This window comes from Grammomys surdaster, unplaced genomic scaffold (genome assembly GCF_004785775.1).
Source record: "Grammomys surdaster isolate TR1022 unplaced genomic scaffold, NIH_TR_1.0 172, whole genome shotgun sequence".
Lineage (NCBI taxonomy): Eukaryota > Metazoa > Chordata > Mammalia > Rodentia > Muridae > Grammomys > Grammomys surdaster.
This window is the reverse complement of record NW_021604620.1, coordinates 9,221,022-9,240,711: the sequence shown is the minus strand read 5'-3', so window position 1 is coordinate 9,240,711 and position 19,690 is coordinate 9,221,022. Positions and strand designations below refer to the sequence as shown.

At 42.5% G+C, this 19,690-nt stretch overlaps 1 protein-coding gene across 1 annotated transcript in view; it reads right to left on the bottom strand.

Annotated features, from left to right (window-relative positions):
• Pdcd6ip (programmed cell death 6 interacting protein) overlaps nucleotides 1–13,776 on the bottom strand; it is a 52,393-nt gene extending 38,617 nt beyond the window's left edge. Inside the window, exons 1-3 of the mRNA XM_028767248.1 lie at nucleotides 13,415–13,776; nucleotides 5,505–5,559; nucleotides 2,774–2,843 (exon numbers count right to left, since the gene is read on the bottom strand). Coding sequence (XP_028623081.1) covers nucleotides 2,774–2,843; nucleotides 5,505–5,559; nucleotides 13,415–13,623 — 334 coding nt within the window. The 5' untranslated portion in view covers nucleotides 13,624–13,776. The remainder of the gene's footprint in view (nucleotides 1–2,773; nucleotides 2,844–5,504; nucleotides 5,560–13,414) is intronic.
• Between the last annotated feature and the right edge of the window lie 5,914 nt (nucleotides 13,777–19,690).

Genomic DNA, 19,690 nt, shown 5'->3' with positions numbered 1-19,690 from the left:
GAGCAGCAATAAGTGCTGTTGTATTTCGCATAACTATCATTACCCCAGGCTGTCATCTGCCATTTTATTTTCATACTATTTCACATCTCAGTGATTTCTGATTACTTTTTGTTCTTTTAATTGGGATTTGCACCTTTCTAACTTCATGAAATCTCCTATAGCATCTAAACTGAAACCAGCTTTTTAAAGCAATAAATATTCTATTCTTTTTTTTTAATAGAGCTGATTTTTTTCCTAGCATCCAACTCTGTTCTTGTTTGCCACAATTTCTTCTACATTGAGTTTAAGGAAAGAACTTAGTTATAAATAATAATTGTTTTCCAAAATTCAAACAACTGTTTAAAAAACAAATTACAATTACAAAAGAAAGAAAAATTAAAATCACCCACTATCTTATCTCTTAGAAATAAACTTTTTCTATTCTCACAAATAACTACGGGCATGCTCACACACAGCTTTTCACAGACTGCCACTGCATGAGCTCAGGCTGCCTGGATGCAAGCTTCAGGGAGGAGTCAGAAGAGGTTCTTTACAAGCACCCCCAGGAGCCCAAAGCAAAGGGCCCTTAAGGTGTATGATGTAGGTCACTGAATTCAGTGTTCTATGGGCACAGTTTAACAAGCCACCACATACATGGCAGCATGAAAATTACTCTTCAAAAAGGACACAAAAGCAGCAAGTGTGCAGAAAGATACTACTGAAGAACATCCAATTTCTAATTTTTGCTACTAGAAATGATCATCTATCTTCCAGATGTTCCAGTACAACCTGCTTCAACCCCACATAGGCAACTCCACTCAGCCTGCACAACCACCAGTCAGCTGGAGATAGGTTACTCAAGTGCCCCACCCCATCAATTCCTTCTGTGGCACCAGGCACACTATGCTGCATATTCACTTTTAACATGCCCCACAATTGTTGTAACATGCAACCAGAAGCACTGGACAGCATCACCACGAGAACACTTCAACATTCAATTTCACAGTGACTGTATTTCCTGAGTCCTCCATGGCCAAACACTTTTTCTCAACTTCACTCTAGTTCTGGTTTTTATACACTTTTGCCTATAATCTGTCAGAAGGGATGGATTTTACCACTAAATTAATTTTACCAATAAATTACTGCCAAATCTAGAATTCTCTCTTCAGAGCTTCAAATCTACTATTTCCAGATGTCAGAGAAACACTTACACAGGGGTGGTAACAGAAAAGCAACATTAGACATATCATAAACCAAATATCCAACCGGCCAAATCTCAGAGTCAACCCCCTGTTCCTCCTCCTCCCTTTGACAGGCAGCAAAGCCAGTCAATTTCACTTTGCAGAAGTTCTCCCAAGCCCAATCCTTCTGTGACCATCCACACTACCTAGTCTAACTAGGTGATCTCTCTGATCTCCCAATGGTCTGTTTCTCTGATCTTAGAGGCAGGCTCTCTGAATTCCTCTCAGCTCCTTTAAATCCTAGCCACACACCCTTCACAAGTCACTTCACTTTTCCAAACTAATATACTCAACTAGCCATGAAAGTGTCTCTCCTTACTGTGTTACTGGGTATCCAGACATCTGGAAGATTAGATGGTCATAATACATAATACATATGAAGCCCTGTCCACAGTACCTGGAGGTAAGTAATAATAACTGGCTATTAATGTGAACATGGGAAAGTGCAAACTCAAGAGTATATTTGTACCTCTTTACAATCTATGTTCCATTACCATCACCTTTCAAAATCCAATTCAACTTACAGTTTCAAACCATAATAACTGTTACATTATCGCATTTTATATAGAACATATAGAATATAATAAATAGTCCTACTTCCTTACCTATAAAGGTATAAACATATATTTACTTAAGTGCATCTATGTACATATTATATATATAAGATATTAGTATATAATATATCTTATATAAACCTACCATATAAAATATACACATATATAATACATTTATAAAATATGTATATCATATGTGTATATACAAATATAATTTATACATAGTAACAACATTACTATTTTTTTTATTCATTCATTGTACCTAATACTTAATGAACACTGAAACTTTTTTAAATGAAACATTTAAAGACTTTAAATGTTTTCACTCTTTTAACCTACATAGTAGCTCTATAAACTAAATACTACTTCCATTTTTCAAATGAGGAAATTAAGGCTGGCTGATGTAAATGTCTTTAGTATCTTCTGAACTTGGTTATGATGTTTGTACAAACTCATCCTTCAAGGCCTAACTCATTGCTTGCTTTCTACAAGTAAAATGAACTTCTTGCTCATCCAGGCTCCCATGAGATTTTACAGCCATCCCTCAATGACATCAATACATCCTGAGAAATGAGCCTTTAAGCACTTTGTTGTTATATGCGTAGTTACACAAGGTAGGACAGGTACAATATCACCAGACAACAATCATAGTGACCACCATCATACATGTAGTCTCTCGTGGATCAAAACATCATCATATGCTGCATTCTGCATGTATGTATACATATTACATTTCAGTGAGGTAATTGTCTTCACAACCAAACTGGACACAACTGCCTTATGCATCTTTGTAACTAGGACAGTGCCTGGCAAGGCATGGGCTCTGCAAATATTTTGAAATTACATTGGATTAGAAGTTGAAGTCAAAAAATAAAATGAGATTTAAAAAAAAAAAAAACCTGCAGTATTCACAAGGAGTCATTAGAAAACCAACTTTAAAATATCTAAAAGCAGCAAAAATGCTTGTCAAGTCTGTAATTTTTATTAAACATTACATACCCAATTTTACAGATCCTCCAAAAAGGGAACCTTTATCAAAAGCATCCTTCCATGTAAATGTCAAGCAGATCTAGGATGAAGAAGAGGATGAGGAACAAAAACATTTATTACCTCTTTGAACTTTGTTAAATCTAAAGAAAAATCCAGTAAGGAGGACAGAGTTCAACCTATGTAGCTGCTACCTCTAGCCAATGACCCCTTTCCTGCTTATGAACCTTTTTTTCCCCATGTAAAATACTAACATTAAGGTATTTCAAAACATTATTCTGTGTGGCCTTTATAAACAAAGAGAAGTAAAGGAAATAAAGCACTGTCAGGTTTCCTGGTGGACCAAACCGAACGGCTCTGCTATCAAAGTAGGAAAAATGGGTTGGTGAGATGGCTCAGCAGATAAAGAGCTTGCCACAAAATCATTTCAAGATGAATTCAGTTCCTGAAACTCATGCAAAGATGGAGGGAACAAGACCAACTCCTAGAGTTGTCCTCTGACTTCCACACGCAGACCATTACATCCACAACATCACACATACATACTACTAATAAATACAGCCCCTTTTTGTTTTGTTGGGGTTTTGGAGTTTTTTGTTTTTGTTTTTGTTTTAGGCAAGATTTCACTGTGTAGCCCTGGACTAAGCTAGTCTTTTTTTTTTTTTTTTTGACTTTTCGAGACAGGGTTTCTCTGTGTAGCCCTGGCTGTCCTGGAACTCACTCTGTAGACCAGGCTAGCCTCGAACTCTCGAACTCAGAAATCCGCCTGCCTCTGCCTCCCAAATGCTGGGATTAAAGGCGTGTGCCACCACCGCCTGGCCTTTAAACAATATTTTATTAGTGTAAAATTTAATGTTGAAGCTTCATAGCTTACATTTTGAATGTATGTAAGTTCATTAAGTTGTATGGTATTTGAGTCTGGTTAATTTTGATGTGCTATTTTTATTTATTTCCAAGTTTTTAAAAATAATAAAGCAAAATAAAAAATATTTTAGGACAAACGTGGCATCATATACCTTTCATCCATGCATATAAGATACAGAGACAGATTTCTGTGAGTTTAAGACTAGCCTAGGCCGGGCGGTGGTGGCGCACGCCTTTAATCCCAGCACTTGGGAGGCAGAGGCAGGCGGATTTCTGAGTTCGAGGCCAGCCTGGTCTACAGAGTGAGTTCCAGGACAGACAGGACTACACAGAGAAACTCTGTCTCGAAAAAAAACAATATATATATATATATATATATATATATATATATATATATATATATACATACACATACATATATTTTAAAGACAAGAGAATGGCTTTTGGGAGAGAATGGAATAAGGTACTATTTTATTTCTCGATCTGAGTAGTAGTTATACAATATACTTACTTTGTAAAGAGTCAAGCTACACATGATTACAGATGAATAAAAATTTCACCTAATAGAAAACTAGCTGGGCCTGTTAGCACAGGCCTATAGTCCCAGCTACTCAAGAGGCTGAGGCAAGAAGATGACAAGTTCAAGATCTGCCTCAGTTACATAAGTTGAAGGCCAGCCTCTACAACTTAGTAAGGCCCTGCCTCCAAGTAAACGACAGAAAGACAGCTAGGGACGTAATTTGGTGGTAGAGGGTTTGGGTGCCACAGGATCAATCGAAAGTACCCAAAAAGGGGCGGGGGGAGGGGGGGGGGGAGAACTACACCTCTCCCTAATTCTTTCTGTTCTTCTAGACAGAGTTTCTCTGCGTAGCCTTGGCTGTCCTGGAACTCTGTAGACCAGGCTGGTCAGGAATTCACAGAGATCAGCCTGCCTCTGCCTTCCAAGTGCTGGGATCAAAGGCATGCAACCACCATACCTGGCTTTCTTCTAATTCTAAAAGAAATTCAACCCATATGAACTTTGAAAGACCTTAGCTTCACTTAAATAATTTATCAAAATCCAACACAAAAATCTTTAAACTGAATTAGAAATCTTCCATCACACACAACTACTGCACATCCATCTCTGTCTCCCTCGAGCTCCCAGCAGCCTTTGACTCTTCTGAGTTCATCTATTCCAGGCTCCTTTCCTGCCATCACATGAACATGCACATACCTTTAACCCTGGACTTCCTTAAAGGGAATCTCAACAAATGATAACTTCATCTGCAAAACTATTAGTATAAGAATAGGCCAGGCAGGGGTACATAAACCTTTGATCCCAGCACTCAGGAGGCAGAAGCAGGTGGATCTCTGTAAGTTCAAGCCCAGCCTGAGCTATAGAGCTAGTTCCAGGACAGCCAGGGATACACAGAGAAACCCTGTGTCAAAAAAACAAAAACCAAATAAACAAACAAACAAACAAACAAACAAAGCTTTCCCAAACTTGGTAGCACATACCTTTAATCCCACCAGAGGCAGACTGATCTCCTGAGTTGAAGACCACCCTGGTTTACATAGTAAATTCGAGGACAGCCAGAGATCCTGTCTCAACCATTCTCAAAAAAAGTCAAGGGTGAAAATAGATCCCATTGGTATAAAATAGAGATTAAAACTCTATACAAGCTTCAAAACTGACTGAGGACATAAAGAAAATTCAGGAGAATCTTCAGAAGGACAATATTCACATCAGACAGAGTCAAAACTTCTAATTTATATAAAACTACCACAGAACCCTAACCATAGTAAAGACATATCATTGACTTCAATGAAACGAACCCACAGGTAGAAAGAAGTGGGTGACTGCAATCACACCTTGATAGCAAAATTAACAGCTTACCTGATTTTCAGAAAACGGGAACTTGGGTTCAATGGAACAAATCTGATCATAATATCTAAAAAAAAGAGAGAGAGAAAGAGAGAGACAGAGAGAGACAGACAGACTAATTATTAGCAGGGTAAAATAAAATAAATTTATACAAACCCAACTGCTAGAGAAAAGGCTCAGCAGTTAAAAACACTGGCTGGTCTTCCAGAGGACCTGAGTTCAATCCAGAACACAATTAGTGGCTCATAACCATCTCCTCATAACCATCTCTAACTCCAGTTCCAGGAGATCTTCTAGACTCTACATTCCCTTCTGGTCTCTGTGGGTACTAGGTATGCATATAGCGCATATACATACAGACAAAACACCCATACACATAAAACTCAAATAATAAATTTTTAAGAGAATAAACCAAAACTATTTGTGATGGTGTGAATGAGAATGGCTCCCATAGGTTCATAGACTTGACTGTTTGGTCACTTAGTAGTAACACTACTTGACAGGGATTAGGAAATGTAACCTTGATGGAATAGGAGTGGCCCAGTTGTGTCACTGGGGTGCACCTTGGGATTTCAAAAGTACAAGCCAGCCAGTCTCTCTCTTCCTGCTGCCTGTGGATCTGGATGTAGAACTCTTAGCCACCTCTCCAGCACTATGTCTGCTGCTTTCTGCAATACTTCCCTTCGGACATACTGATAATGGACTAAACCTCTAAAACTACAAGTAAGCCACAGTTAAATGCTTTCCTCTGTAAGAGCTGCCTTGGGCACAGTGTATCTTCACAGAAATAGAATACTAAGACTCTACTTGTTCCCAATTACAGTGGCCCACAAATCCAACTCAACCATTTGTTTTAAGGTTAATAGATGTAATCCTTAAGCCACACACTAAATTATAAACAGTAAAGAGCTATACTAAAAATGAAAAAGGACACTCACCACCACAGACAAATATTCACTTCATATTATTCAGTACAAGTCAACAAACACCTACTTGAAAACTTTGTATTTCTTAAAATAGTTTATTAAGATGGCTATGTTTAGCCTTGTGTGACAGCTCACACCTTCCATCCCAACACTGGGGAGACAAAGGCAGGCAGATCTCTGTGAGGCCAACCTTTCTACATAGCAAGTTCCAGAATACCCATGGTTACATAGCCTGTCTCAATATTTTAGAAAAGGTTCACTATGTCTAAGTTCACATATCTAATCAACTGCTTAACAACTGATCTATCAACTTTCAGACAGTTTAGGCATATCCATTACTGACACACACAGCTCCCAAAAAGCTCACAAATTATATGTATTTCAGGTCTGCCAACTCACGGTCTTCACTTCTTGTTCTCTGCAGTATATGGTCCACACAGTAATCGATATCTGACATAATGCAGCAAATCGACCCTTCCCCAAGCCACCGCACTCAGGGTGAGCCTTTAACCAGTAACTGGAGGATGGAGGGTCAAAGCTAAGCTTGCTGGCTGCCCTCCTCCCTTCAGTTATTCCTGAACACATCCCATCACCTTCATCATGACTAGCTTTCCAATGATTACTTCTAGGGAAGGTTTCAAGAAGGCAAGCAAGAGAGGCAGAGAACAATATGCATAGCAATAAGTTTGTCTGCAAACTGAGCAAACTGAGCCATTACTTAAACACACAGAGAAGCTAAAGGGAGCCAGTTATCTCACTGTCAGAGGAAAGAATCCCAAATACTGGAAGGGGCAGGGCAGGAACAAACTGTAATTCTGGACTGGACTGTATCAATATGAACTCACTTTTTTTAACATTGTAGAGATAAACAAGAACAACTACAATTGTGTTTATACATTACATACACTGAGAGGGCCTTGAAGCAATGACTCCTCACCAGAACAAGAAACACATTTAGGGGCTGGAGAGATGGCTCAGTGGTTAAGAGCACTGACTGCTCTTCCAGAGGTCCTGAGTTCAAATCCCAGCAACCACATGGTGGCTCACAACCATCCATAATGAGATTGGATGCCCTCTTCTGGTGTGTCCGAAGACAGCAACAGTGTACTCATAAATAAAATAATAAATCTTAAAAAAAAAAAAAAAAAAAAAAAAGAAACACATTTAGTGTCCAGATAATGAGAGAAATGGATGAAAAAGGGAAAACAAAAGAATCAAGCCAGAAAATAATGAAGACACAAAAAACAAAGAGCAAAGCAAACCAAACCACAAGGAACTATTCTTAAGGAATTCCTCATGGTCACACAGAAAACAATCAAACACGAAGCTGAGGAGATGGCTCAGTCAGTAAAGTGCTTGCTCCCCTACTTTGACCTCAGCACAGGCACCCTGAAGCTCCATCCAGCCTCGCCTACTCTACAAGCTTTACGTCAGTGAGAGGCCCTGTCTCAAAACACACAGTGGAGGTAAGGAGAGACGGCTCAATGGTCAAGAGTACTGACAATCTTCCAACGGACTTGGGTTTGATTCATATGGTGGCTCACACACATGTTCTCCTTTAGTTTCAGGGCATCCAATGCCCTCTTCTGGTCTCCATAGGCACAAGGCATGAATGTGATGTACAGACATACACTCAGAAAAAAACATCCATATGTATTAAATAGACAGACAAATTTTAAAGGAAAATGAACAAATGGATGCACCAGAAGAATGGCACCCAAGATTGACTTCTGGCCTCCACATGAATGTACACACATGCACACAGACCCATACACCCATACAACCACATCCTGATGAACATACACACACACACACTGTCGCACTGACAGATCACAATCCACTGAAGAAAAGAACGGTACTGTGAAGTAAGTAAGCAGGTGACTAGAATCAGCTCCATGTATTCTGTAATGACAACTAGTGAGTCTTTCCCATAGCATATACCTGTTTGTTGTAATACTCACCAATGGATATAAAACTACTTACTCAAAGCTTTGTGCATACAAAACCCAGGATACAATCTCTGGCACTACATGAGCTAGAGGCAATGCTCTGCAGCTGTAATCTCAGCACTAGGGAGGCAGAGGCAGGAGGAATGAGGGTTTGAGGCCAGCTTCAACAGAACAAAGCAATAATAATAAAAGTTTGATGTGGTATCTCTACAAATGTTTATTAAGGAGTATAACATACTCATTAACTGTAAAGTCAAGGAACCTGGCAAACAGTATCTTGGAACCAAGTCATAAAAATCTAAGTTCTCACATGGTACCACATTCCTAATATGCCCTGAAAGCAACACGGGTCTTCCTGGGCACAAACACCCAAGCTACAAGGAAATCTGATACAAAACCTTACCAAGGGGGGGGGGGGGCAGAGGGGCCAGATATGGTGGCACACACCTTTAGTCAAAACACTCAGGATTTCTTGGGTTCAAAGCCAACTTGGTCTATACAATAAGTTCTAGAACAGTCAAAGATACATAGAGAGACCTTGTCTTTAAAAAAAAAAAAAAGGAAAGACTTTACCAAGGGACATTCTGCATAGTAACTAGCCTGAGTTCTTCAAAAATGCCAAAGTCATAGATGGAATGCAGTTCACTAACCTAGAGTGACTGAGCCCCTGCATTTGACTCCTAGTAACCATGATAGGGAAAGAAAGCCAAGGCTCAAATGATAAAAGGAGAACTACTCGGACTGAAGGACATTAAAGAGACATTGGTAACTGAAGCAACACACTAGTGGAAGCCAGCCCCTGCACTGTAAACCTCATCAACAGAGTATCAGCAAAACTTGAGTTCAACAGATTAAATGAAGTCAGCAAGCTTCCTGATTATAAAAGACATGGCGGGATTATATAAGAAAGTACCCTTATCCCTAGGAAAGTAATTTAAATATTCAAACCTTTTAATGGATTACTGTTGTGGTAATGAATGAGATGTCCTCTATGGTCTCAGGCATTTGACCACTTGGTCCTCAATTGATGGTGCTGACTGGGAGGTTTCAGAGGTGTAACTTTGCTGGAGGAAGTATGTCACTAAGGGGGCTTTGAGATTTCAAAGCTTCTCATCATTTCTTACGTGCTCTCTCCCTGCTTGTCGTTCAAGATACGAGCCCTCAGTTTGCTGCTCGAGGTGCCTTGTCTGATGCGTCCCCATAGTAGTGATGAACTCGTCCCTCTAGAGCAGTGGTTCTCAACCTAATACTGAGACAGTTTAACACAGTTCCTCATGTTGTGGTGACCCCCGACCATAAAATTATTTTTGTTTTTACTTCATAATTGTAATTGTGCTACTGTCATGAATCCTAATGTAAATACTTTTGGAGATACAGGTTTGCCAAAGGAGTTACAACCTACAGGTTGAGAACTACTACTCTAGAACTATAGGTTCTTAATAAATCCTTCCAAGTTGCTTCTGGCATGGTGCTTTATCAGAGCAATGAAAAAGTAACACCCATCATACTTAAAATTACTTTCAAATCTATAATGATGCTGTGCATTACCTGGCCACCAATGAACTCTGGGGCTCAACATCAGGATATTATTATACATTCAAGTCAATAATTTACATTCTCTCTGGCTCAGGGCCTTCACTCCCTTCAGTGGATCCTAAGGAGGCGACAGCAAGGCCTGGAGCAATAGGGACTTTAGATGCACCTGACACAGTAAAGCCAAGCTGGATACAGACCAAGAACTGGCAAACTTTTTCAGAAAAGGGATATTCTAGACTGCTGATAAAAGGGAAAAGCAAGAACTGTGTAAGTACTTACATAACAAGAAAGAAACTTCTGCCCCTGCCCCTGGCCTTGCCCCTGCCCCTGGCCCTGGCCCTGCCCCTGGCCCTGCCCCTACCCCAAGCCTAAAGACACAACAGCTGTTAACTTCCATCAACTAGACACATTCTCTGAAAAGTGTCACTTTGCAGGAAAGGAGACCGAAGAAGTGGTCAATGTTAAAGGCTGAGCCTTCTGCCAGTGGTACTCTAGAGAGGTGCCTGAATTAGGAAATGCTTATCCATGAGTTAATCCACTGGTGAGTTCTATGGGCTACTAGGAAGTATCATTTAGCTGGATGGAGGAAGATCACTGGAAGAGTGCCTTTGAAAGGCACATCTCCTCTCCGGCTGTCCCCATGGCCCCAACTTCCCAGCTGCCAGAGGGGAGTAACCTCTGCCATCACACACTCAGGCTGCCTCACTCCAGGCACAAAGCAACTGAAACACAACCACAGATCGAAAACCCTTTGAATCATGAACAATAACAAACTTTTCTCCTTTTTTCTCGGTATTTTTGTCACAGCAATAAACAATATCCAAATTCCAGTGCACTCTCCTCTGGAAGAACAAAACAATCCACTGTGAACTTCCAGACTTGCGGGGGTCCACTGGGGAGCCAAGGACGGCCGAGCCAAGTAGCCAATGTATGGGTGACAGCACAGTAAGCCTAGATAGCTGTTGTGTACACACTAACCAACAGGAAAAGCACTGAAGCAAAGGGCAGAGTAAGCACAGAATACCATTAGGCCACCAAGACTCACAGAGCTAACCACCCAAGTGCTGTCTGCACCATACAAAAACAGGTAACCATTAGTCCTAATCCTGACCCTGCTAGAAAGTAAGCAAAGAAGAAAATAGGACACGAAGCTACTTGCTTCAAAGGTATAAAAGAATGACTGCAAAGAATATACTGAAACCTTTATACCAAGCCTCTTCCTCCACAACCTAAGGTCAACAAGCAAAACCAGAGTTGCATGGGCAGAAGAGGCCATATATATTACCCATTTACACGCTCACAAAGTATGAGATAGCTAGCTGCCTTAGAACATGTTATGGGAGGTGACAGGAAGAGCAGCCAGTGGAAATCAAAAATGTCTGACCAGCATGAAACAAACTCCAACAAGATCAGCTATAGCTTTACAAGAGGGAGCCCACAAAGCTAACCATAGGCAAAATGTTGCTCCTGGAGAGACAAATACAAGAGCTATGTACTTCCACAGAGCAAGCAGAAACCAGTAACTAACTACCCTCTAGTTCTGCCTCTGTTTCAGATACCAAAGTTCTCTTGGAAGGCAATCTACCAAATCACAAGAGTATACCACACCCCTCTCTTTATAATTCACAGAGATCTGGCTATCAAGACTCTAACCTAAGATACTTACCTAACAATATAGAGAAACCTATGCAAGTTTAACACAACTTTAAAGAAAGCCAATATGCTTTCTCAATATGACTGAAAGATGTCCCCCAAAACACATTCAACATAGGAAATGATGCAGTAAAGAACAAGAATCCCTAAGGATTTTAGTTTAGAAATAAACAGCTCTTCAGGGCTGGCTAGAAAGCTAAGTACAGGAAGATGCTGGCCACCAAGCCTGACCACAGAGCCAACTACTATGGATTGCCTTCTGGCCTCCGTATGCATGTCAAGGCATGCAAGCTAAAGCATGCACACACAGAGACAGACAGAGAGTAGGAGAGAACGTTCTGAGAAATAAGTACATTTATAATTTTTTTTTAACTAAGCAGACTTAAAGATATCACATCAGGCAGAACTCAAACGTTGCAAAGCACACAACCCAAGGATGCATTCAATGTCTTAAGCACTGTCTAAAGACTCTTAAGGTGAAGGCAAGGCTTCCCTTACAGCAGTGGTTTTCAACCTTCCTAATACTTCACTCTTTATTATAGCTCATGGTGTGGTGATGCCCAACCATAAAATCTGTTGTTACTTCATAACTGTAACTCTGCTACTGTCACGAATGGTAATGTAAATGCTACTGTCAGGAATGGTAATGTAAATATCTGATATGCAGGACATCTGATATGCCACCCCAAAGGGGGTGTGACCCACAGGTTGAGAACCACACTGCCTTAGAGGAATAGATGATACGGTATGTATCAAGTGCTTGAAACAGCCACTGGACACACAGGCCACACATACTGTAGACAAGCACTATGTAACTACACCAGAGCTAGTGAGCAAGCAAGTGAGCTGTTTCGATGTTCCTTACTGTTTTACAAAACTCACTTTAAAGCAAATCCATTTTAAAACTCATAGAAAAACTGTTTGAAATCAGGCTCCACAGTCTGTCAACGGGTAGTTTACCCAGTGCTGGGAGCCATTCTAACTATGGTAAGGGCTGCTAGCGGCCATCTCGAAACACATAAACCTCACCTCTGAAGGAAACATCATGGGTGCAAGATGATGACAAAACTAAGGGATGTCTCTGGACATCTCTGTTCCCAGAATTTCTGCACCTTACACCCTAATCTAACAGCGTCCCTTGCATGAAACAAGATCATATTACCGGAAATTGGATCATAAGGTACCACGGAAATGTTGTCATCATTAAGTACTTGGGTTGTCATCAATTGCAAAAAGGACCAATGTATTCCACATGTGCATACCCCCCTGTCAAAAGATTTTAAGTAACCAGTCTCAGTGGTCTACTATTTCATGCAAGTTTTCTCTCAAATGACTGTAGCTCCTAACTTTTACAACTGTCAATCTGTCCCTTGATTATTTTGAACATAAGATGACTTATTTCAAGTGAACAATGTGATAAGTCACCGACATTTGGTTCAGTGTCCAAATTCTCTCCCTTCACTTACGTAACTATTATTAGGAAATCTGGATGTGGCCCAATAAAGTCACAAAAACGGGACTGTAAAAAGGAGACTTCAGTTGTAACACCCAAAAAGTGAAAACCGGTCAAACGGCTGTAACCAGAGAGATCATTACATGGCAGACGTCCTCCCAGGTAAGGAGCCTCGGCGACAGAAGCCACCCGGAAGGGAGGGCAGGGTTACGAGTCCTCTCACCAGGAAAGAATGCTGACCACACCTACGCCGCTGGCCTGAGTCAGAGTGGAGAGGCCGGGCGGGGGGAGAGGGAAAGGGAGCGAGGCTATGAAGGGAGGAAGCAAAGCTGGGAAGGAAGGACGCTGGGAGGGGAGGGAGGATAGGAAGGGGGGCTGGGAGGGAGCCCCGCGGCCCGGGCCCACCTCAGCAGCGTCTCTAGCGAGCCCTCGTGCTTGTCCAGCGGGCGGCCGAGCGCCGAGCGCCGCAGCTTGCTGAGCTCCTCGGCCGCGCGGCAGTACTGGGCCTGCTCCTCGCCGCCGCTCGGGTACGTCTGCTGGATGAATTTCACCAGCGGCTTGGCCAGGTCCACCTCCGAGGTCTTCTTCAGCTGCACCCAGATGAACGACGCCATGGTGAGCGCCTGGCCGCCGCGTCGGGACGAACAGACGGAGGGAACAGCGACGACGGCCTAGGCGCGCTCGGCACCGGCAGCGGACGAGCGGACCGACGGGCCGACGGACTGGGCCGCCAGCGCTTCGAGCTGGCCACTTCCGGGAGCCCCCGCGCAGGCGCAGTCTGAGGGGCGCGCCGCTCGGTCACATGACAGAGCCACCAAAGCGTCGCTCACCTGGTCCCGCCTGTGCGGCGCCTGCGCGGTGCGATCAGGCTGTAGCCTACTGCGAGGATTAAACTTTGAAAAGGATCCTTTTGGTTGGTTTGGTTTGGCTTGGTTGTTTTGTTCGAGACAGGGTTTCTCTGTGTAGCACTGGCTGTTCTGTAACTCATTTGTAGACCAGGCCGGCCTCGAACTCTCAGAGATCCTCCTGCCTCTGCCTCCCCAGTGCTAGGATTAAGGGCCTGCGCCTCTACCACCCGGCTCAAAAAGATTTTAAATTCTTTTTAAATGCTGTTTTATTTTTCTTTTTAAATATTTTAATTAATTGTATTTTCCTTTTTTATTACATAAAATTAATTTTATAGATCAATATATTCTTCCCGGTGGTGAAATACGCTTTCTCCTATGAAGCCAGACCCTGGGGCCCGGGGGTGTATTGTTGATATGCTTATAAAAGAATAAAGAGATAAAGAGAATATGTTCTGTGGGTGTGTGGTGAGGTATGGGGGAAGGGGACGTCTCAGCGGGCCCATGCTGAAGCATCTCTTCCCCCTGAGGGACCAGCCACACACCAGTATAGTATAGAATAGAGTTTATTCAGGGCTTGGGGAGGGGAGCCAGGAAAGTAGGAGAGGCAGAGAGAGAGAAAGAGGGTAGAGAAGTGGAGGCCGGCCATGACCACGAGAAGATGGGGAAGGGAAGGGGGAAGGGGAGAAGAGACAGAGGGACCAGAGATCAAGAGAGGGAGGAGGAGACAAGCAGCCCCTTTGGTAGACATACCTGGCTATTGCCAGGTAACTGTGGGGCGGAGCATACCTAGCTGTAGCCAGCTAACTGTGGGGGTGGAATTTAGACAGAATGCTAACAATTGTGATGTACTGTTGAAAGTCCACTGTGTGTGCAGCTCCTCAGTCCAAAGTAGGCAAAGTCCCTTACTTCACACAGTCACCCAGGTAAGGACACAGACGATAGTAAGGTAAGTAAATGTTTATGCTTAGCAGAGCAGAGCATAAACAAGATCATTTAAGAAACATCCTCCCAGAAGATGAACTTAAAAGAATACTTTGAGAAGATGCCTTGACATTAAAGGAGGGCACGGATGGAGAGGACTTACGTGGAAAAAGCCCCCCCCCCGGGGCAAAAGCACGTGCGTCCCATATCCAGAACGTAAAAAGGAAGTAGAGACTAGAATGAAAGAAAGTTGAAGAGTGACACCACAACTCATTATGGAACTTGTAGTCAATATTTAGAATCTGTTTAGTACAATCAGTGGTATTTAAACAATCTATATTTTAAAAAGGCCTGCCTGGGTAACTGGAAAAATAGATTAGCAGTTAAAGATTGTTTGCTGCTCTGCCTGAGAAAGAGACGGAGCTGGGTTCCCAGCACCCTCTTGTAGCACACGCTCAACACCTGTAATTCATGGTGCCCGATCGCCCTCTAGTGGCAGCCTCTGGGACCAGCTCTCACATGCACATGCATAAAATGCTTTTTGAAGGCCTCTCAGAAGACAAGTCTGATATTTTTAATGGTTTGTTGTTGTTGTTGTTGTTGTTGTTGCTGTTGTTGTTTATTTGGGGGTATGTAGAGGTCAGAAGACAATTTCTGGGGTCAGTTCCTTCTACCATGTGGGTCTCAGGGATGGAACTCAGATGGTCATGATGGGCAGCCAGCACCGTTACCTGCTGACCCATCTCACCAGTCTTGATGGAGCAGATATAGATGAACAATATTATCTATGAAACACCTCAGGCAAAACTAACGTGAATCTATCGAGCCTTCACATCAAACTCGAAATTTTTTTTCATTTTTTATTATTTTTATATGTATGGGTGTTCTGCCTGCATGTATGTCTGTGTACCATGTTTGTTTCTGGTGCCCCCTGAAGTCAGAAGGGGCCATCAGATGCCCAGAACTGGAGTTTCAGAAATGATGAGCTGCACGTGGGTGCTGGGAATTGAACCTGTGTCCTCTGGAAGAGCAGCTGGTGCTCTTAACAACAGAACCATCTCTCCAGTGCCAAAACACACAGTTTATAAGAAATACAACAGTGAAACTAGAAATTCTGTGACATTCTGGAGGATAACTGGTGAATAAGCTTCAACAGTGTAGCATCCTGGAAAAAAAAAAAAAAAAAAACAATGGTTGTTTAAAAAAAGAACTCAGGGACATTACAGCCTGACCCAGATCCTCTTCTGAACAGACAAGCTATAAAACGCCTTTAAGGACAGCTGAAGGAGGAACAAAAATATGGGATATTTGATAAAATGAAACCATGTTGCCATACACTGAAGGCCTAAAATCAGCAATAGGCCTGTCATACGTGTATACTAACACCAAGTCTTGGGTCTCTGTGGAAAAACATTGAAACAGATGGCTATAAGCTATTGTAAACAGACAGCTTTTGTGGAAATTTACCAGCCCTAGTAGTCATAGACCTCATAAATAGATAGCCTTGGCAGATAATACCAACTTAGATAAGGGCAAGTGAATCATAGACAGAGTCATAGTGACCTGTCTCCTGAACCCTCACCCAGCTGATACCGGTTCTGAAAAATATCTGTACTCCCCCTGAACACCCACGCTCCAGTGTCATCCTCTATCCCCTTCCCCACATCCTGCCTTTTTGTGTTTATAACCCCTGTGTAAATAAGTAAAAATTACGATTTGATTTTAAAAATAATAATAAACAAAAAAAGAAAATGACAACTCACAAAAATAGTATGTGTATAACACTATCTTGGTTTTAAAAAATTAAATATGTGTATTTATGGACTATGAAAAAGGATTGTATCCTGAGGTGGTGCTGATTATAATCTTTGGAAATAGAAACATACATTTTTGTCTTATTTTTATCTTGTAATACTTTTGCTTTATACGTTGTATTTGTTCATTAACAATGAAGCTTATTTTGTGAAAGTTTATTCATTTATATTTTTTTTTGTTTTTTTTTTTCGAGACAGGGTTTCTCTGTGTAGCCCTTGGCTGTCCTGGAACTCACTCTGTAGACCAGGCTGGCCTCGAACTCAGAAATCCACCTGCCTCTGCCTCCCAAGTGCTGGAATTAAAGGCATGCGCCACCACTGCCCGGCTTATATTTACTTTTTAATTCAGAGGGAAGTGTGTCTGTGTGTGTGTGTGTGTGTGTGTGTGTGTGTGTGTCTGTGTCTGTGTCTGTGTCTGTGTCTGTGTCTGTGTCTGTAGGTCAAAGGACAACCTGTAGGAATCCTTTTCTGCTCCAGCTCAGGTCTTCAGGCTTCGTGGCAAGCCCTTTAGCCACTGATCCATCTCAGTGCTCTATAAAAGTGCCTTTATTCTAATTTCTACTGATAGTGAATGCCACGACCACCCTGCCCAATGTGCATCAGAAGGATGTATTGAGGCAAAGTGCAAAACACGTTCAAAAATCAGGCACAAAAAAAGTCATCAAACCTGACATAAGGAAGATGATCAAAACTGACATGTTTTTTGAATTTACTAACACCCAGACAGAAAAATAAGGAAAGGGGAGTAACCAAAGATGGCGCCTGATTTGGGTACCTGTGGATCTGAGTGTTTGGTTGAGAACATGTGTTGCCAGAAAGAAGGGTGGTGTATACCCACTGAGCAGAGTGGAAGAATAGGCTGTTGTCGGAGGAGTTCCAGCTATGCCATGCCTCAGCTGGTTATGCCTCATGTAGGGCACCAGATGTCAGGCTGCATGCCTGCCTCCCCGACGGGGTGCCCCATAATAGGAGTCTCAGTCCGTGTTTTCCTCCAGTGGGAAACAGCAGTGTCTTAGAGGAACAATGTGGTTCCTAGTCTCCTTGTACCCAGGTGCCACAGGCATATCGCTGGGAGTTGGGAATGGGGGTCCGAGAGTCTAAGGTTTCCTCTCAGGGTGACAACTCGCCAGGCAGGAACGGGAAGGCTGAGCCCAGGGTGGGGATGGAATCCGATTTGGTTCCAATTGAGTGCCGATAATATGGAAGGGCTGGAAGAAAAAGGGCCTTCTCTGGGAGATTTAGGCATGACTTTTTACCACAAAGGCCTCATCATCACCACCCATCCCCAGAATTCTTGATGAAGAGCTGGTCCTTGCTTGTCCAAACTGTTTGTTTGATGGCGGATGTGAACGCATACACCTTTTCCTTTTGCTGGAAGGGATACCCAGAAAGGCAAACTTACTGGCTAAACTTTTAGGGGCTATCTAGATACTTCATTAGCATGGAGAACTCCAGGTTTTTATGCTAGGTGACTGATTGTCAGAGCCCTCCCAGTGGGATGTCATGGTTACGTGTTCCAGATCAGGTGGTTTGGCAGGGAGCTGGCTCCATGCGTGCCATTCTCAATTCTGAGATTTCCCGGGGATTTGAGCCAGCTCAGCCTTACCAGTTCTTCTGCCTGGTGGCGTGGCCCACTTCCTCCACAGGCTGTGCTAACCCCCACACATGAGATCATTGTGGTATATAAGAGATTGAGTTCTACAAATTGGCTTTGCATAGGAGTCAGCACTCAGCATGCAAATTACTTACAAATCTGGGGGACTATAAAGGGTCACATAAAATAGGTCAAAAATTATCAAGAAGTAAAGCTTCAGTTTAAGAGTATTTATTTATTTATTTATTTATTTATTTATTTATAAAATGTGTGTGTGTTCCAAGTGAGGATATGCACAAGCCACAGAGCGAGCATGTGTGGAGATGAGAAAACAACTTTTGAGATGTTGGTTCTCTCTTCTCCTTTGCTTTTGAGGCAGGAATTCTCTTGTTACTGCTGTGCTGGCTGAGTACTCCAGAGCAGCTGGCCCCACTGTTAATGGCCCTGTCTTCAGCACCCATCCCACTGCAGGAATTGTGGGAGTGTAGATGCACACCGCTGCATCCAGCAGGGGTTCCTGGTACATCATTATTTCCAAGATGGAAAATGCTAGGTAGTCTTTGGTATTCTTTTACAAAACTGATTCACGGGGGGTGGGGGGATTCTTCATAAGGTCGCTTGAGACGAACTTCAGCAGTTAAGAGATCTTACTGCTTGTAGGAGAACCAGAGTTTGGTTTCCAGTACTGTAGTGGGAGATATTTAAATCTCCAACCCGAATAGGACCGGTCAATGAAAACACAACTCAGTAATTATGAATATATTCTGTAAGCCTAGATTGGGCAGATTCACCTACACTACTCTGTTCCCCAGCTATGAGACCCTTATAACTTGAGGGTTTTCCAGACCCTGCATTTGTCCTTCTACCTCCTGCTTCCCAGTCGTCTTCTCTCCTCTCTCTTCTCCCCAGTCGTTCTCTCTCTCTTCTCTCCCCAGTCGTCATCTTCTCCGTTGTCTTCTTCCTCCAGTCGTCCTCCCCTCAGCTCTCTTCCCACCAACCTTTATTTCTCCACCTCCCCTTTCACTGCCCAATCACTGGCTCCAGCCTTTATTTTACAAATTAAGGTGGGCAGAAGGTTCACTAGAATTCACACCTCCTCTGCAGCCCTTCCCAGGAAAGGGAAATTAGTATCAAAATACAAGGCGGGGCTATCCACAACACAGTACTCTATCCACTAAGCAGCGTGACAACCATCTGTAACTCAAACTCCAGAGAGTCTGACATTCTCTTCTGAGTTCCAAAAGGTGCTGCTCTCTGATGCACAAACAGACACACACCCATAAACGTAATATAAAATGATACGGGTTCGACGAAATGGCTCAATGGTTAAAAGTAAAAGCACACACTGCTCTTGCAGAGGTACCAGATTCGAGTCCCAGCATCGGGCAGCTCACAATCACCTGTTTCTCCGGCTCCGTGGGATTGAACACCCTCTTCTGGCCGCCAAGTAACTGCATTCATGTTCACATGCATACTCACAAACACAGATGTTTATAAATGATTA